Source organism: Acipenser ruthenus, chromosome 6, assembly GCF_902713425.1.
Source record: "Acipenser ruthenus chromosome 6, fAciRut3.2 maternal haplotype, whole genome shotgun sequence".
NCBI classification, from domain to species: domain Eukaryota; kingdom Metazoa; phylum Chordata; class Actinopteri; order Acipenseriformes; family Acipenseridae; genus Acipenser; species Acipenser ruthenus.
Window position 1 is genome coordinate 3,068,753 of NC_081194.1, and position 19,449 is coordinate 3,088,201.

Consider the following 19,449-nt stretch of genomic DNA (forward strand, 5'->3'; position numbering starts at 1 on the left):
TAAGAATATTTCACTACTGTTTTAAAGCTTCAGAACATCTACAAACCCAATATAGTGTAATCGATAATGGTATCTTAAATACAATTAATAAATATCACCTGTACGGCTGCAGTATATCAAGTAAGGAACATTAAAAACGTTAGGCTGCAATAGAAAATCATAGGACATGACAGCTGCGCAGATAATAAACATTTTATTTTCCTCTCATGCAAAGCAAAAGTGCTGCAGCCTAAAAAATACATATATATATATATATTAAAACTAAAAAACCACATGCTCCTCTTTGTAAGGAAGATGTGATGTTTTGTTAGAAATATCAATAAAATAAATTCTTAAATGGAAATCATAAAACTACATTCACTAACAGATTGAGAAACAAAGCCGTTTAACATTCAGATAACGGATCAGAAACCAGAAAGGGCATTTACTGACCTATCATGTCTAATGAACTCTACATCGTGCCCTTGATGGCACTTCTTAATGCAGTTCACACAAATTGCATTGCGGTCTGTTGTGTTACAGGTGTGACACCTAAAATGAAAAAAAAGGTAAGTCAGCAGAACATTTTTTAATTTTATATTTTTATCAACTACTGTTTAAGACAATTAGCAGAAGTGGTATACATTTACCTGTAAAAATCATGCATTGGATAGCTGGTGTAACTTGAAATCTTGTACAGGCACTGACCTCTACTTACAGCTTTTTCAATGGCATCCTGATTGTTCATTATTTTGTTATCTACAGTGAAACAAAACATTTTTGGGGAAAATGATTAGAATGGCCAACTGTAGTGATACAACAAGCATGTCAGTGACTGCCATAGCATCCCTGCCATAGCAGTAAATGAAATTAGAGCCATCAGTAACAAAATATTTTATTAACATATACCTACAGATTCTATTCTTTTCAAAGTTTTTCTAAAAGTATGTCCAGACCAAGTTTTATAACAAATAAGTTTCTCAAGATGTATGTAAAAACAGACATAGGGTTCCCCCCTATGCATGCAGGACAGGTCGGTCAGACAGAGTTTCATTATACTCCAATTATTATACATTCAATGCTTTGTGTTAAAGAAGGTCCTTAGCAAGTTTTGTCACAATTGGAGAAGCAGTACCGTATGCTGCAAAAGTATCCACGCCCTGAGTACACAACACATTTTACAACCAAATAATGGCTGTGTAAGGTTAAAGCCCAGTCACAACACCAGTACTAGCAAGCAACTACTTGTTAGTTCTGTCATGTATACATTTCTTCAAGGTGAACTAGCAGTATTACTTTTATGTTTATGTGGAAGAAGGATTATGCCAAATTTGCTGATATTTTAATAGGATTTTCAATGTCACACGTTCTCCAAGAAATACAAGAACCATTCTTTGTACTTGGCAGGTGATTCCTTGGAGGACATACTACAGTGCAAACCAAAGGGTTTACTGTGGTTTGGAAAATGCATTCAAATGTGTTGCATTCAAGCCATGCAACAATACCCAAATGCTGTTGTATCAAGAAAACTGGATGCAAGACTAATGTTCTTGAACGTGGTTTGATTTAGATCATTCGAGTGTTCGTGCATGTGTTCACATATAAAATGTAACACAGGATATGTACACACACACACACACACACACACACACGCGCTTAATATTGGTGAAAAAAAGAACCGAAAGAGCCAATACTTAACAATGGTGCACTTTTGAGATGCTTGACGTGAAGAGTACTACGCATTAGGTTCAACCTGAAATTGCTTGTGAATGGAATTAATAACCAAAATAGTAAATGTTTCACTAACAAGCAGCATGGGAGTGGTCAAAGCATAACAAGACCGTTACATTAAGTACATCTGGATACTCAAATTTGATTGATTGTAAATAGAAACTACAAACTGAAACTGGAAAGAAGCACTGAACAGTACAGCTCAGAAACCAATAATTCACTTCTCTGGGTTTAAGTCAAATGTTTTCATGAAGGATTCAGAACCTGTAGTGAATGTGGTAGTGAAACCCTAATCACTAAAAACAAGAGAATAACATTGCTACAGTCAATACGGCACAGCTGCTAAGTGTACCGCTAGGGAAGTGCCGCTGCTGGGAATTAATACAATTCATTATTTAGCTATCGACAGCAAGCAAGTGATTAATTATCAAGGACAACCCAAGCTTTCATTTACATAGCAAAAAATGAAAGACTGTCTAAATGACACAAACATTAATTATAAGCCAGTGCAAGACTTAAATCACGACAGAATTCTGCAGTCCCTGCAAATATGTCCATGTACAAGTAGTACAATACACTGCAGGTAATTTATGGCAAGCAAGTGTTATTACCTTTCATTGTAACATTTACACCAGATGCTAGAAATAACCCTCCAAACCGGTTGTTGAAAATCTGATTGCCTTCTAGTGTTGCTGTGGCATGATTTGTAATTTCAATACCTGTTAAATAACAAAAAGAGGTTTACACACATGTTGTTCACCAAGATTTATAACAGAAAAAAAACAGAAAAATAAGACTTGCCTTAGTCCTTCAAGAACAAAAGTAAATGCAAATAAATAAAATAAATAAACAAATAAATAAAAATACAGACCTGCTGCAAAGCCATCGAATATTCTGTTCTTGCGCAACACAGGATGGCTATTGGTGCTAATGAGCACACCAGCCTGTGCGTTTCGGAAGATATCATTCTCTTCAAGAAGCCCTGGGACAAGCCAAAACAGAATTACAGACTCGCTATGAGTGTGTGTCAAGCTGAAACATGAACTACAAATCTGAACATTTATATTCAGTCTAGGACGATTTTTCATAGAAATTTTTAGGAAGTGTGGGCCAACAAAGGACAAGACGCAGGAGCCTTTACGAAAGAACTATACCCTTCCCTCCAGAAAAAAAAAAAAAAAAAAACATGTTTAAAATGTATTTATTAGCATCAATAGGATTAAAACACAAATATTTCTACAGCACAAAAAAGGCTTAACTACAAATAAATGATATGCATGGTTTTAATAAACAGTTACATAATCATGTTGAAAACCACAGTTTCAAATATAGAAGACATCCGAGTACATATTTACCTCTGCCTCCATTAAATATACAGATGCCTCCATCTCTCCCATCATGAATTTTGTTTCTTCTGAGAGTGGGATTACTGTCTGTTTTAATCCAAACCCCTGCCATTGCATTGTCAAAGATCTCATTATCTTCTATAAATCCTAAACCTGTATATAAAAAAAAGAAAAAAGCTAAATTAACACAGCAATTTTAAAACATCTATAAATACCTGCATGATTTCAAGCACGCACACCCCTGAGAAAGAAATGCTAACTCTGCCATCGGCAGGAAGAAAATGTACCCACCAGAGTTGTAAACTAGAATTCCACCATTCTGCCCTCCCCAGATTTTATTCCGTCTGATCTTGGGGTTACTTCCAGTTCTAGAAAACAAAAAATGAAACCCATTAAAAGCAAAGAGTACAACAAGTAACAAAGTATGTGTTATATTTAGGGCTAGAAATTCAGTCGTTTGTTGAGTGCCCAAAATCTTTATAAACCAGAAACCCTTTGAAAAGGAATTTTTTTTTTTTTTAGCCAAGTCAGATTCTTCCTTAAAACATCATGAAACCTGTTAATTGTGTATTTTAACTGATTTTTTTATTCGAAAAAAGTCAGAGACCAAGTTCTTGGCAAGAACGGCAGACACGAGCAGTCTCTCACACACTCAGTGAAAAAGATTGATACCTACCTGATTTGGACCCCTGAGTACATGTGGTTGTAGATGTCATTATCTTCCAACACTCCGTGTCCATTGTCGTAGAAGTAAACTCCCACCTATTAAAACGCAAGTGTCATTGTTTCAAGCACAAAAGACAACACATGTTTTATAAATCATCAAGAGGACATCTAAAAGGTTGTATACCTGTTTTCCACTGTGTATTCTGTTTCTCCGTAACACTGGCGTGCTCCCCGTTGTAACCCATACACCTGCCAGAGTATTACTGTACACCTCATTCTCTTCAATTACACCTTGTCCCTTTTCGTGCTGTGAAAACAAATATTGAAATGGAGAATTCAAATAGATAACCATTTCAATAAATTCAACTGACTATTACAAGGCTTTATTTCTTACCTATTATCAGTGCTCTTAACTGATTAAGTAACACTGCAGGATGAAACAGTTGGGTAACCTGGGTTTTCCAGCATTTAGAAGGGCTGCATTTTGCACTTGAGGGAATACATTGCCATTGAGGTGAACCAATAGAGTATATATTAAATAAATGCACATTAACCAATCGCTGCTCTGGATAAATAGAATTTCAGTACAGCGCCATCCTCATGCACAAAAACAGGCAAGTATAAAATGACTTAATACAGAATTATAAAAATTGTAATACAAGTATTGAAGGTGGACCTACCACATAAATGCCTCCGTGCTGCCCATCATGAATTTTGTTGTGTCGAACAATAGGGCAACTGTTTGTTCTGATTTGTATGCCTGCTAACGCATTGCCATAGATGTCATTTCCTTCTATAAGGCCTCTTCCATCTCCAAATATGTAAACTCCACCTTGATTGCCATTAAAAATGGCATTGCCCCTGGAAAAATAAGGCAAATGACATTAACTATCTACAAACATGATGAATCTCAATGACACGTACATTGCAGCATTTATACAAAATGTATAGAAGTAGTTAATCCCAGAAATTAAGCATAAAACTGTGTTGTGAATGTTCTTGACTAGTTTAATACATACTGCATTAAGTTACCCTTGCATGTTTCTTTCCAATTCTCAACAGACCCCACCCCATCTTAAAACTTTGTTTTTAGGAAGTGGTCTCAATTTGATTGATAAAAGCACTGTCTACATTACCAGTGAATTTTGTTTCACATAAACAAACGTCCTCTTTTGCATGCAAAAGAAAGAACGAAAGAACATAATCATGGCAGGCAAACATACCTAATTGTTGGATCGCTGTTGGAAGTTATCCATACACCTGCAAAGTTGTTTGCATAGATTTTGTTCTCTATGAACTGGCCTCTTCCTTTTTCATGGACATAGATCCCTCCAGTCTGCCCATGGTGAATTTCACACCTGACTACCGTAGGGTTTGCATAGGCTTTCACCTCGAAACCGGCAATTCGGTTTCTGTGTATGTTGCAGCTTTCAAAGTAACCCTAAAAGAGAAATCAATTTCACATTAGTCACTAATTATATGCAATTTGGCATTTAATTTTCATTGGACCCCAGAATCTGACTTGCGCAGAAATCTGTAGCACAAATGTAACTATCTTTAACAAACATTTTCCACCACCTCATACTTCCATTAAAATAAAATTGAATATAGTTTCAAAAACTCAAAACAGATACTAATAAAGTAGGGCTAGTATATTCTCTTGATCTTCCACCACTCTTTAGATGTAAAAGACTTGTTTCATGTAGATCAAAAGGATTCGAGAAGCATGCAGAATGTGTATTTTAATATTAAGCAACATTAATAGCTAAAGGACTGCCACATCTACAAGATCATAATGCTGCACTGTAGTAAAAGATAGCACGAAAAGCCAACATTAACACACAGAATCATCACATGATACAAGAGCATCTGGACAGAAGTTGCTTCGTTCTATCTAAACTGACAATGCGAGTGCGGTGGTCAAATGGTTCGTGTCATTGTACATGGGGCTCTAAGTTGAGCTTTAAGTTAACATAATTGCTGCTCTACAGCTAACACTTACAGTAAGTCATGAACCCAAGCGTTGTGTTCTGCTTACCATGCCATGATCGAATGTAAAAACACCAACATCTCGCCCGTGGTGAATGTGATTCCTTCGGATGATGGGATTGCCGTGGTTTTTTACCCAAATTCCAGCTAAAGCGTTATTGGAGATTTCATTATCTTCATATATGCCCTGAGGAGACAAACAGCAGTTAATCCACCTGAAAGCAATAATTATTATTATGTATCCACTTCTTTAGCACAGTGGTTTCACCTGTACCCGTAATTGGTTGTTTTTTCTGGTTTGAGTTGGATTAAATCACCTCCCAAACAGCTGGCCAGCTAATTCAGAAAACATTTAGATATGTGAAATAATTGAACAATGATTATGCCAATTTAAAAAATGTTATAAATAAAATAAAGATTGTGAACTCCTTAACCACAAGCTTACCTGTGCATGATCGGTTATGTACAATCCAACATTTTCACAGTCACTGATGTTACAGTGTTTGATGGTAGGACAAGCTCCTTGGCCACTGACACAAACCGCTGAGCCCACTGCAAGAACATAAGAAAGTTTCACTTGTAGTGAAGACAGACCAAAAAAAAAAAAAAAAAAGCGCAAATGACATATTACAGAATACAAAAAATAAAACAATCTTAAACATTTGTTTCAAATCACCACATATAAATGCAATACTTTTTTTGGTTTTAATGGTTTAAAATAATATATATATATATATATATAGTATCTCATTTGTGCAATTCTTACATTCTATAAAATGGGAGTTGCAGAGTTGCAGTAAGGGCTATGTTGAACATACAAGCACTCATGTTTATAAATGAAAAGTGTTTCAAGCCCAGCATGAAGGGGACACCGACCTGTGCATGTGCTGCGGATGATACAGTGGTCTATTACTGGGCTGCAGTTTACTGTGATCTCCAGACAGTGGTGTGCATTGTGATGCTGGGCCGATTTGTCATCAGGGTTGAACTGTTGAAATTAAAACAAATACATTTAAAACAAATACATTAAAAAAATGTGAATCCAACTTAAAACATCTTACCTCAAGACAAACATTGACACTTGGGGGGTGGGGGTAGACCAGCATTGTTGACAATGCAATGGAAGCCACTTACCCGAATTGTCATGTAACCAACATAAGCATCCTCAGATCCCTCCATAAAGACAAATGTGGAATCTCTAGTGTTTTCAATAATGACTTTATCTGATACTTTTCCTGGTGCTATGATAAAAAAAAAAAAAAACACAACATAAATGACACGCATTTAGCAATGTGAATTCATTTAAAAGTAATCTACTGTTACACAAATGTATCTTTAATTTAAAAATGGAACATTTACATTAAAATCTTAAAAAAAACCAAATGGACTACAGGGCCAATTGATCTTCCACATGACTAAACATCACATTTCCCAGGATTGCAGAAATGGAAATGCACCCTACCAACCAGAAACGTTTGACAATTGTGTTTTCACTCCTTAGCTGTTCCTCTGTGACCAACATCTGAGACCAACTTAACTTTACATACTGTACTTGAAACAATAGAAAGAAGAATTGCACTTTATGAAGTGCCATGCATTAAAAATGTTGCCTACAGGATTTAAAAAAAGTAGCCCAAAACCTCAAACAGTTAACCCTTTGCAGTCCATTTATTAAGTGCGTGTCAGGCGCGTCAGGTCCAATTTATTTTCACACGTGCAGTTCATTTTAGATTCGCTGTTTAAAAGTATTTTTTTTTTCACAGTCAAACGGGTTTAAAAGGCCCTGCATATCAACAAAGCACTCACTAGGCATCTCCAGCAACGCCCCACCCTTTCGTTCGCTATAGCTTTCACATATGCTAAGAAATAAATAATAGTCGTACATACCGATCAATCATCTCCTGATCACTTGTTTTTATCACCAAATGCCTCAATAATGCAATCCAAGTCATTATTTTATTACTATAACATCTCAAAAAAGCTCTGCAAATGTTTGTGATATTCTCTGAGCGCTGATTCAATAGCAGCCAGCTTGTTTCCTTATGGCTGCCGTTATCTGGTGCCAGGGGCAAGTATGACTATTCATGAGATACGCCCTTTTTTTTCCGGCTTGTCTCGGCTCCTGTCGCTCCCACTCGGCCACTGAATGGTTTTCTCGGCTTTTTCCGGAGAAAAAACGACTAGAAACCCGTTTGTGTCTTTTTGATGATGTCGGACAGGGTCCGACATTGGACCGGATAGGAATAATTGCAATGTCGGACCAGGTCCGGCATAGGACCGCAAAGGGTTAAATGCATTTCATGACATGCCAATTTTCTACTTTGACCTCAGGCCTTACTTCCACTTCCTCTCTTCGTGAAGCCATCTGGCTATTTTAAAGCCAACTTGTTCAGTCTGTACAAAATAAACTCTTCACCACTGCACAGCCTATGCCTGCATGGAAATAATGTAAAAGGATGAACAAAACCATACCTGCACCGATCATTGTGATTGGCGATTCAATGTAAATCCACTCATCAGTGTAGATACCCGAGTGAACAAATATCAGTCCATCAAAATGAGCTTCCTGGACACCTCCTAATGCATCTTCAATGGTATCATAATACTGAAGGAAAAACAAGCCAGTCAGGAGGAGGTAGAGGAAGAGGAGGCAGAGGAAAAGGAGAAGGAGGTAGTACATGTGGTGGAAGTTGTCAAATATTTTATTTTACCAAGGCACATTGTTTCTAACTAGAATCAGCTGTCTGGCAGACAAATCGCAGTTTGATGACAAACACTGCTGGTTTAGAAATATGCATTGGGGACTGCTATGTTGTAGCTTCTCATCAGCTGTCTCGGTGCCTCCAAGAACAAGCATTTGATTTACTTTAAAACTTTAGTGAATACATATTTTATTTTTTATTTACGCTTACATTTTTTAAATCTCCCTGACTTTCTCAATATTCTTTCTGCTAGAAAGCAGGACACACATTAGTAGGAACTTGTTAACCTGGACAAAAACTACATCTGTGTGAAAGTGTTATCACACAGATTCTTAGAATCACTATAATCACATTTAATGGAAGCAAAAATACTCCACAAAAAATGAACAAGATAGATAAAGATGTTTAGGGGAATAAACTAACATTGCAATGAAGCTTAACCTTTAAAATTACTTTACAAATCAATCATAAAAACACAAATACAATTAAAATAAAAACACACTTACAAGCATATTTTCTCTTCCTTTATATCTGGCAGGGTTACTGTAAAAGTGTTCTGCAAACCCTGGCTTTACATGTGCTCCCTTATACTGAAAACAGGAGACAACTTTGTTTAAAACCTTTGATACATACAAAAATAAACTGCAACATATTGGCTATGAGGCGTTCAAAGAACCACGTTGAGAGAGAAAGAGACCCACAAAACACACACTACAGTAATGTGAGGAGTTGCAGGGTTAAAAGATGTGTTTCTGCTGTAAAAGAAAAAACGGTTTGTTCTAGCAATTTGTTAAAACCAACCAATGAGACCCTAGTGGTGATAATGTCATTTTATTAGTAAGCTTGTGTGTGGTTCACTCTCCCAGGACAGTTATCAGAATGTCTATGCTATACATTTGTATTTGTTTAAATTGGGACAGTTATTTTCCACCGGTATTAAAACATTTTTCACCAGAAAGTTACGCAAAAGTAATAAAGTGAAACCAAGACTGACATACCAATTGTTGAAAGCTATCTTTCCAGGGATTTGGATGTTCATATTCCTCTGGGTTAATCTGATAGAATTTACCAGGTTCTGGATGCATCATTGGACGTGTATATTCAAACACTTCCATGTATAACCTTTTCCTGGTTTCCAATAAAATGACAGTTGTTACAATTTCAGAAATGTATTTTTGGTTTGCAAATCTCTGACATTGCATAAACCCTGAGACAACAGCAGGCAGCTGCTCACTTACCACAAAATGGGGTCATTCGCTAACTCACTGAAGCGTTTACACACACAAGCTGCTCGACAGAGATCCTGTTCCAGCAGGTAGGAGAAAATTTTTAAAACCACCTCATCTGGTAGCTTCTCTTGGAGATACTGCTCTGCTGGAGCAGCTATAAAATGAGAAATACAAGTCAATTCAAGTAATTGTGTCACTGCGATGGAAAGAAAAGTGACTATTACAATGGGCATACATATGTTAAGAAAACTGACAGGTATTCTATCTTGCTCATGAGTGGGATTTTGAACTGTAAATTACTACACTAGCGGGAAAAAAAGCAAACTATTTCTGTGCCAGCTATCCTACTCAAGAAGCCTTTAGGTGTAAAAACGATTTAGTTTTCACTAAACTAAACTGCACATGTGCAACTTTTCATCTCCCTCTCTCTTATCCTGGTTGCGTCCAGTTCCCTTAGTCCCACCTCTTTCCACTCTATTGGCTTCCGTCCTCCCTAGTACTTCGTAAAGCCAAAAGCTATTGGCTGATCTCGACTACAATTATACAAAATGTGCCAATTAAAGACATTCTATAAATTGGCACATTTCCATCACACTATCCAACAATCAAGACGTTCATTTGACAAGCCCCATTATCATAACATCTACTATTATCATAACGTCTATTATAATTACACAATTTTAAACCATCAAAAAGGAAACCTGCCGAACATCTGGAACTTACAAATGAAAAGAAACACAAATCTGGATGTCAAACGGAAGGAAGGCGACAAAAAAATAATCTTAAAAAGTCCAATAAAGTAGACAAGACTCAAATTTAAATTATTATTTCTGTAAAAGTGTGTGTTCTGTTTTCTGTTAATGGTGTACCAAGTAGGCTACAGTAAAAAAAAAAAAAAAAAAAAAAGAAAAAAAGAAAATGCTCTAAAATCATTTAGTTTTAATTCTTTTACTATTTTTAGACTGTGCTGTAATGTGTAAAATGCAGAAGCATGATTTATTTTGTGTTACTGGTAGGCTAAAATAAGAGTGTGCTACAGGTATTCATTTGATTTTACAACTATATAGCCCTACCGTACAGATTACAAAAATATTTTTTTAAAAAATCAGACAACTCATGTCCAGTTTAGCGACGGACTGTTGATTATGAAAACCTTTTTTGATTTGGAGGTTAAGGTGTGTGTGGGAGGGGGGCCCACAAAACCTGGCGCTGGCCCTGTGTGACCCCACCCACATTCACACACCAGCAATATATTAGAAACACATTTAAAAACACTGAGCAAACCTGGGAGGTCTTGTGACTTTCCGGATACTCTGGCACGTTTTGCTCGATGGCCAAAGTTTTCTGTAGTAGATGTGGAAGCACCCTAGAATAACACAAAAACGCACAGTCAATACCGCAACTAAACATTTCCAACAACGCCACATCCAGGGTACTGTAGCTATTCTCTGAATAGCCAACAAGCCCCATGAATGGGGTTATAAAACTATACAGTTGTAGTCAAAAGTTTACATACCCCAATGGAAATTTAGAATTTCTAGAAATTTCTCAAATTATAGGAAAAGTCTTTTGTGGTAAAAGTTTTGCTTTTGTGAATTATTAAATTAATAGCTAGTTGAGGCACCTTTAGCAATAACCTCTTTGAAAGGATTAGGATATTTGACAATGAGCTTTCGACATGATTTTTGACCATTCTTCAACGACAATCAGCGTGACCAAATAGCTCTATTTTTGTTTCATCACTCCACAAAATCTTTTACCATAACTCCTATCCATCATTCAAATGCCGTTTTGCAAACTTCAAGCGATTGTCCTTGTGTGTGGCTTTTTCCTTGGCCTGTGACCATTGAGACCTTCATGCAATACTCAACCTATGGTTGAAATGGAAACCCCAGTCCCACTTGCCGCCAATTCACTTTGAATATCTTTGGCAGTCAATCTCGGATTGTTATTAACCTTCCTCACAATTCTTCTACTTGTTCTTGGTGAAAGAACCTTCTTTCTACCAGACCATGGGAGCGTTGTGACAGTACCATGAGTCTTGTACTTCTTGATAATAGAAACAATAGTTGAAATTGGGATACTCAAATTCTTGTAAATCTTCTTGTATCCTTCTCCAGCTTTGACAATAAATGTTCTGCCTAAGGTCTTCAGATAGCTCTTTACTTTTTCCCCACATTGACTTCTTGGTAATGACAGTAATCATCCTATGCCTAACTTTTATACTCTAAAAATGTTCACCTACAATCCAGCATTTTCTAGACTTTTCTAAAATTAGGTTCTGCATTATCATATTGAAATTTCTAGCACTTTGTAGACAATACTATCGAAGCATCAAAGGGTATGAATACTTCTGAATTTTGGAGTTTTACAAAAAAATTGCGGAATTATTTCTTGTAACTTTTTCTTCATCCACAAAAGCAAAACTTTTATTGCAAAAGATTTTTTCTAAAATTCTTTGTTTGAGACATTTCTAGAAATTATAAATTTCCATTGGGGTATTTAAACTGTATGTATATATACAAAATGTAACAAAAAGAGATTACATTTATCTGCAAATATAATGGTTTTATGAGTATCTTGCATGATTAATTTGTATACATCATTTATAGTATTTTCATACCTGTAAATCAGATGATATGGTATGTAAAATTTTAATTAACGCAAATATTAAATACTGCATCAAGTCACTGAAAATGTGTATGTGTAAAAGGGTTAGAAAATGACAAACCATTCCCCTCCCCCCCCCCCCCACATATCAATAGTATTCTTATCCAATACTTAAACTTTGATATAAAAAAATCCACAACTAATGCAGGATGCATGCTCTATGAGCTGCATGTTTTTTGTACCTCCATGTTGTTCTTTGTGGGGCAAGCTGTTCGTTTTGGTAAGAGAGACTTTCTGCGGAGTTGGTAAGGACTATTCTGTGCACCAGGACCTGATTCTTCTGCAACCATATCTGCTGGAACTTCCTCATCTGTGAAGACAAAAATGCTTATTAAAACACCACTACCAACATATGTACATTGCCATTGTCCATTCCAAGTTAGTGTTAGATACTGTAAAAGTACTGTATGCCCCCCTCCATTGTAACAGGATGTCTCAATGGAGGAAAAAAATAAAATACAGGAAGCCAACAGATGCCATCAATGTACAGTCTACCAATTGAAGTCAGTTCTGACAGCACAAACTTAACTGTCAACATCCCGATTATTTTTTCAGGATCTAACAAAACCAGTTCTAATTAAAAGTTTTCGTTTGTTACTCTCAATACCCTAAGTCACTTTGAATGTTAAACGTAAGCGTTCAGACTCATTGACTAAAAGCGTTATACCTATACTGCTTCTCTGTTAACACTAGCTGTCAATCTCTACGAATTTCCTTATTCCCATCCTCCCGAGCCATTGATTTGTCAACATTCAGACTAAACCTGCCCCTGGGATCCATAGCAAACAGTTATTGGTTAGAAAACCGAGTAAATTTATCAAGTTCGAGTCTGTTGTAACTGCAATGCTGTTTGAGACTGGTGTGGCAGAATAGGGGGGAGGAGTCAGGCGAAGCACCTGGCTCCAATTTGTTTAAATGGGGGCCCTGCAAGCCAGGGAAACCCCGTAGTGAGTGCTGCTTATAGCCGTGAGGAGACCGATCTGATTGGAATCAGCACAGGTACTGTGGAGACCTGTATTGGATTGTGTGTGATGGGAAATGGCTTAGTCTTCAAGTAGTGTTAGGATTAAAAATCGGAAAGAAAACAAAGAAGTTTAGTTTAGCACTCCCGTTTGGAGTTAGGTTTTTGTTTTATTTTGTTTGTTCACTTTATTGTGTGAATAAAAGTACAAGCTGAAAACGAAATTCCTCTGTTGGGTCAAATAACTCGTACACAACGAACCCGAGCGCCAAAGGTGTTTAAAAAAAAAAAAAAGTGTCAAATTTGAAGGAATATGGTCATTTTCTCTGAAATATGGGATCAGGTTACATTAAAATAGGCATACATTAAAGTTTTAAAAAAAAGGTTTGAAAAACATTAAAAGAAAGCTATACAAAAAGCAAATACCATTAGCAGAACAGGGTTACAGCTTTTTGCATCCATTATTCATTATCCACTATTGCTTAACTTAAATATTTAACAATGGCCCTGATGACTGGTCTCTGAACACTTCACGCATCTTAAACATGGTCTGCTTCAGTCAAAGCACCAACTGTATAATGTATTTTTAAATTAGGCCAACGAAAAAAAGTTCATCTGACTACTGTAAAACAAGAACATTTCGCGAGTAAAATGTTTGCTAATTTCGCGTTTATTAAATCTGCAAAATTAATGTTCCATGAAATATATTATTCATACATGTGCCGTACATTAAAAAGGCACAAACATTTATTACAGCAAAAATGGACCTTGAAGGCCATTAGCGAAATTAAGTTGCCGCAAAAAAAGAATCCTGTTTTACAGTACGTCTGTCCTGATGGGGCTCTTCAATATGGTATGCCCAGTTTTTTTTTTACAGTACAGTAATTAGCACCTTCATACAATCTCATAATTAGGGCTGTAAATCTACGTTTAATTGACTACACGTTTAAACCCATTGTTAATCCGGTCATTTAACTGTTAAACTGACAAATTTAATGTTTCACTCATTTCATATTTTTATATTTTACTTCCAATATTTAAGTCATATTTTAACCTGTTATTCAAAGCGCGTACCATATACATCCACTTAGACAAACAATGGTAAACAAAAGCATTAAGGAGGACTAAGTTAGCACTAAAATGTAATATATTTTAATAGCATAAAAAAACAGTCGATTTTACAACGTACCATTTCTCCAGAAGCTCCATAAAAAGTGTGTGTATCCAACATCGAAAAAACATTAAATTAAACTTAACAGTGACAAGACTACATTTTTAGTTTCGTTCACTTGTATTTTGTTGGCAGGAAACAAAACATATTCAGAACCAAAAACCTTTATTTTTTTTCATTAAAAATCAAAGCCGTTGTCTGATACAATACTAGTTCCCAGCGTCCCTCCCCTTCACAGCGGCGCTTGCACATTCACGTGAAAAAATAAAGACTTCATTTCCCAGCATCCCTCTCACGGCTTCTCGGTTCAGCTCGCTTGAATAATTAAAAGCTGTTCTGTAATTGCAGACATCCTGTTGAACACACACAATAAAATATGGACAAAAGGTGTACGCACTTTGTAACAGACATCTTATTCGCCATTCTTTAAATAAATAAATAGTAGCTACATGTTTTTCTTTTCCAATGTGTTCGTGTTTTACTGTGGCGTGAATGGAGCCGTGAGGTGCCTTAATCACACAGGTTATTCACTTTACTGAAATAACGTACAGTACTAAGACTAGGAATGGAATTCGTGTTATTTTGTTCTGATTACCTCTAGGCCAGATTATTCATAAACATGCTGTAAATTTCCACTGCTATGCTGATGATTCACAGTTATACATCTCTGATAGTAGGCTCTCAGCAACAAATTGATTTATCAAAAATACATTTGGGGGACTTGACTCCTAATTTGAAGTCTGAAGTGAGAAATTTGGGTGTTATTTTTTATTCTACTTTAAGTTTCGAGTCACATATTAAAATGTTTACAAAAATTACAAAAGTATGTTATCTAAGAAACATTGCCAAAATTAGATCATTTCTGTCTTTATCTGATGCTGAAAAAGTAATCCATGCTTTTATTTCATGTAGACTGGACTACTGTAATGCTCTTTTTTCTGGACTTACTAGCCAAGCTTTATTAAGGCTGCAGCTTGTGCAAAATGCAGCTGCAAGGGTCCTTACCAAAACCAAAAGGAGAGCACATATAACTCCTGTACTTGCTTCTCTGCACTGGTTTCCAGTGAAATATCGAATTGATTTTAAAATTCTTTTGCTTACATTTAAAGCACTAAATGGAATGGCACCAGATTACCTCTCAGAGTTGTTGTCTCTATCAGCCTCGGCGTGCATTGAGGTCGACTAATAGTGGCCTCCTCTGTATTCCGAGGGTGAGGCTCAGGAGGAAAGGAGAGGTTGCTTTTTGTGTTCGTGCTCCTCAGCTGTGGAACTCTCTCCCCGACCATGTCAGAGGTTCACCTACAGTAGCTACTTTTAAATCTAGGCTTAAGACCTATTTTTATAATTTAGCTTTTTGATTTTATTTATTGTTGTTTTTAGTTGTTTTAAATTGTCTTATCTCTTTTTGCGATATATGATGGTTTTTTTTTTTTTTTTTTTGTTTTATTTTTTTAACTGTAACTGTTCAACTTATTCATCAATTCATGCCGTTTTATTAACTTTGATTTTAATCTTTGTGTTCTGTTACCTTCTTTTTTGTTTTTTGTGCAGCGCCTTGAACCTTGTGGTATGAAAGGCGCTCTATAAATAAAGATTATTATTATTATTATTTTATTTTTGTGATTTCCGTTTTTACCGTTTAAAAAAAATGTAATTAGGTTAATTTAAAACGCACACTGCAGGCAAAGTGAACAACACAAAACTGTACACCTACAGGCTTCTAGTTTTTTCATTTGGTTTGCGTTCGTCTTCATTGGATTAACTATTGTTTTATCTAATTGTATTGAAAAATTATATTGTTAACTTTAAAAACAGGTTGTATTTTTTATTCATTTTTTTTAGTGCAGTGTGGGGTGCTCCAAAGCAAACAGATAGGCATGTTTCATAACTTATTTTTGAACTCGATCAATTCTATATTACTGCTATGCTCATGGTTTCACTACCATAAATCTTTTCTGTGTGAACACTGGGATCGTACTGTTCAAAGTGACTGCTGTAATAGCAGCCTGTGTGAGGAGTACTTTTTGTGCTGTAATACAGACACTAAATTGTCTGCAACATTGTCTAATTGTTTAAGTCCTTAAAAAGGTTTCTATTTATTTTCCATGATTGCATTTATTTAACGCACTTGAACGGTGAATGATTTTCACCGATTCAGCCCTTCTCGTTGTTTATCCCTTACAGAATACCCCGTCTAATTTATAACCCAGCTACAGAAACCGTCCCCCCGCCACCCATTCCCTCATTTTTGAAACCAGTTACGCCACTGCCTGTACTGACAATTAGTTTCACATTTCCCCTTCAAATATGTAAATCAAGCGTAATGCTCTACTGCCAAATGAATTTTTTTCGTGCAGCACTTAATTCCACGTTAATATTCATTTAATTCCGTGATTCCGTCCGTGTTCTCGTTAACACGGATTCCATAAAGCCCTATAAGACCTGAAAAAAGGCAATGAGATGGAGATACACAACAACGCAGGAAGTTGGTCTGTCCTTAATTTATGCAATATGTATTTAGAGTGATCACATGGAAGAACAGGTCAGGTTTCCTTAAAAGGGGAAAACCATAGAAAGGGAAACATATCTTTGCGGAAAATTGCAAAAATAATTCAATATATTTAACTGTTAAGTTGCATTTAAAAACGTATAATACAAATTAAAACGAAAATATTTTTAATCCACGTTTACCGTTTAAACCCTTACAGCCCTACTCATAATAAAACTACAATCAAACCTGCTCATGCAACAACCTAACAATGACATTAAATCACTTCCCCCAGATGCTACTTTAACTTGCATTTCGTTCTCACACTTGCCTGGGAACTAGGTAGCTTCAATGTGTCTGTTTCGTGTTGTGTTGTTCTTTCCCTCTAACTTAACAGAATGTTCTCAATTAGGATGTGGTGGCTTAAGACTTAAAGGCAAACCTTTAAAAGGAAAATAAACACATTCAAAGAAACATTCAAGCCATACTTGAGTATGAAAACAACGTGCGCGGTAAATCGAAAAAGATCTTATGCTTGTGTTGGTTTCAGGATGCAATGAATGAACACGTACCTGAAAGGCAGACACAGGCATTGAAATTTGCAAAGGATTTAAAACATTGTGTGACCTGAGACAGGCAAGCATTACTTTCACAAATTATTTTTTTTGTAAATGTATTATCTAAATGAATGTTATTAAATTACATACTTCCTTTTATTCATATTACATCTTCTGGTTTTTACAGTGTATGTAAGACATACATAATTACAGGAAAGCATGTCAGAGACAGAAAATTCATAAGTTATGTAAGAGACCACTATTAGACTGTCCCTTGAGTGGTCTCTTAATACAGGTTTGACTAATTTCAAAGAGAGGCAGCAGTTAAATTGATTGATCGCCATGGCTTTTACTTTGCAAGCCTCAAAATAATAATTATTGTCCTGGTACAATTCACTATACACAGTACAATTACAAAAAGGACAAGTGCCTGATCATTTCCACATGGCTATTAATGGAGAAATACAGCCAAAATGAACATAGCTTCTTTGTTTTCTCCAAATCCCCAGTTCACAGAAATACAGCCCACAGTGTCATCACATTTTGATTCATCACTATGGGAGATCTTTTTAGTTGGCAATTCATGGTCTACCATGATCGCTATCTATATGTAGTCGAGGCTGGAAATAAGCCTCCTATTGCACAGCCGTTTCATCCATTCCAGGTTTTACTACGCGCTTGATTAGCCAGTGTATAGGTAACAAGCTCAGCGGGTCTTATTAAACTCATAGTAAAACCAGGAATTGATCAAATTGCTATGCATCATTTCCAACTCTAAAAAGGTTTTCTGGTTCAGTAACTAATACATTTCACAGGTTTTTCTTAAGTTGTTTAAATAATATTTTGCTTTATAATGTCCCATTCAGAGGTTCTCCACCCTAATGCATTGAACAACCCACATTATTTCTTGAACCACCAACCTTCAGATGAAAACAGTGCATCAGACAATGGATGAAAAGCAAAAACTTCATTACAAAATTCCCCAAAACTGAAGAAACATCTGATGGCCGATTTGGGTTTTAATTTTATAACTCAGCTATAAATTATTATTAGCAGACGCCCTTATCCAGGGCGACTTACAATTGTTACAAGATATCACATTATTTTTACATACAATTACCCATATACTGTTTTTTTTTTTTACTGGAGCAATCTAGGTAAAAAGTACCTTGCTCAAGGGTACAGCAGCAGTGTCCCCCACCTGGGATTGAACCCACAACCCTCCGGTCATGAGTCCAGAGCCCTAACCACTACCCCACACTGCCACACCTATTATAGTTGATAAATGCTCACATTACTCAACTATAAAATTTACAAGCAACAACGATCTTACTCTAGTCTAGGCATGTCATCTTAAAATACATACTAGCCTATTAAAAATCCTGTAGACTTGATATATCATTAGCCAGCACTTTTAATGGTCCATTAATAAGAATCATTGGCTACTAATGGAAAAATCCAACCTATTGTTAAAAAACACATTGTATTAAAATTGGCAACAGCTCAAATGGTTTTATTTCTCAGTCAGAGGTAAGAATGCAACAGTTATGAATTCACTTAACACTGAATTATAAAATCTAAATAAAAATAAATAATATTTTTATTTAAATATATATATATATATATATATATATATATATATATATATATATATATATATATATATATATATATACACACACACACACAGTACTAAAGAACACGTTATCATAACCCTAGTTCCCGGAAATAGAAATGTAACCATGACTGTATGGGTATTTACCTCAAAAGACCCCAAACCTGAATATTTTATACCAAAGCTGCTCCACAAGTCCACGACGCAGTCATGGCCCACCCCCGAGGGCACAAAAGACACTGTGCTCACAGATCTCAGCATAATTTTTCCTTCAAGCCTGCTGCAATCATGGATGCAGCGACCTTGAAGGTTAATGGTTACATTTCTATTTCAGGGAACCAGGGT

The 19,449-nt window shown here is 36.0% G+C and overlaps 1 protein-coding gene across 2 annotated transcripts in view; it reads right to left on the reverse strand.

Annotated features, from left to right (window-relative positions):
* The window catches only part of LOC117411127 (F-box only protein 11), a 40,243-nt gene that overhangs the window by 1,610 nt on the left and 19,184 nt on the right, over positions 1-19,449 (reverse strand). The window contains exons 2-21 of one of the 2 annotated variants that reach the window (XR_009328824.1): positions 12,495-12,622; positions 10,927-11,008; positions 9,652-9,796; positions 9,412-9,541; positions 8,920-9,003; positions 8,184-8,316; positions 6,846-6,952; positions 6,588-6,699; positions 6,157-6,263; positions 5,761-5,898; positions 4,946-5,163; positions 4,403-4,583; positions 3,907-4,029; positions 3,733-3,818; positions 3,348-3,424; positions 3,066-3,209; positions 2,582-2,692; positions 2,322-2,429; positions 688-738; positions 433-531 (exon numbers count right to left, since the gene is read on the reverse strand). Coding sequence is in view for 1 of the 2 variants with exons in the window: in XM_034018295.3 (XP_033874186.1) it covers positions 433-531; positions 630-738; positions 2,322-2,429; positions 2,582-2,692; positions 3,066-3,209; positions 3,348-3,424; positions 3,733-3,818; positions 3,907-4,029; positions 4,403-4,583; positions 4,946-5,163; positions 5,761-5,898; positions 6,157-6,263; positions 6,588-6,699; positions 6,846-6,952; positions 8,184-8,316; positions 8,920-9,003; positions 9,412-9,541; positions 9,652-9,796; positions 10,927-11,008; positions 12,495-12,622 (2,422 nt within the window). In the remaining variant the exon portion in view is untranslated. Of the gene's footprint in view, positions 1-432; positions 532-629; positions 739-2,321; positions 2,430-2,581; positions 2,693-3,065; positions 3,210-3,347; positions 3,425-3,732; positions 3,819-3,906; positions 4,030-4,402; positions 4,584-4,945; positions 5,164-5,760; positions 5,899-6,156; positions 6,264-6,587; positions 6,700-6,845; positions 6,953-8,183; positions 8,317-8,919; positions 9,004-9,411; positions 9,542-9,651; positions 9,797-10,926; positions 11,009-12,494; positions 12,623-19,449 lie in introns of both variants that reach the window. The other variant, XM_034018295.3, reaches the window with a different exon arrangement.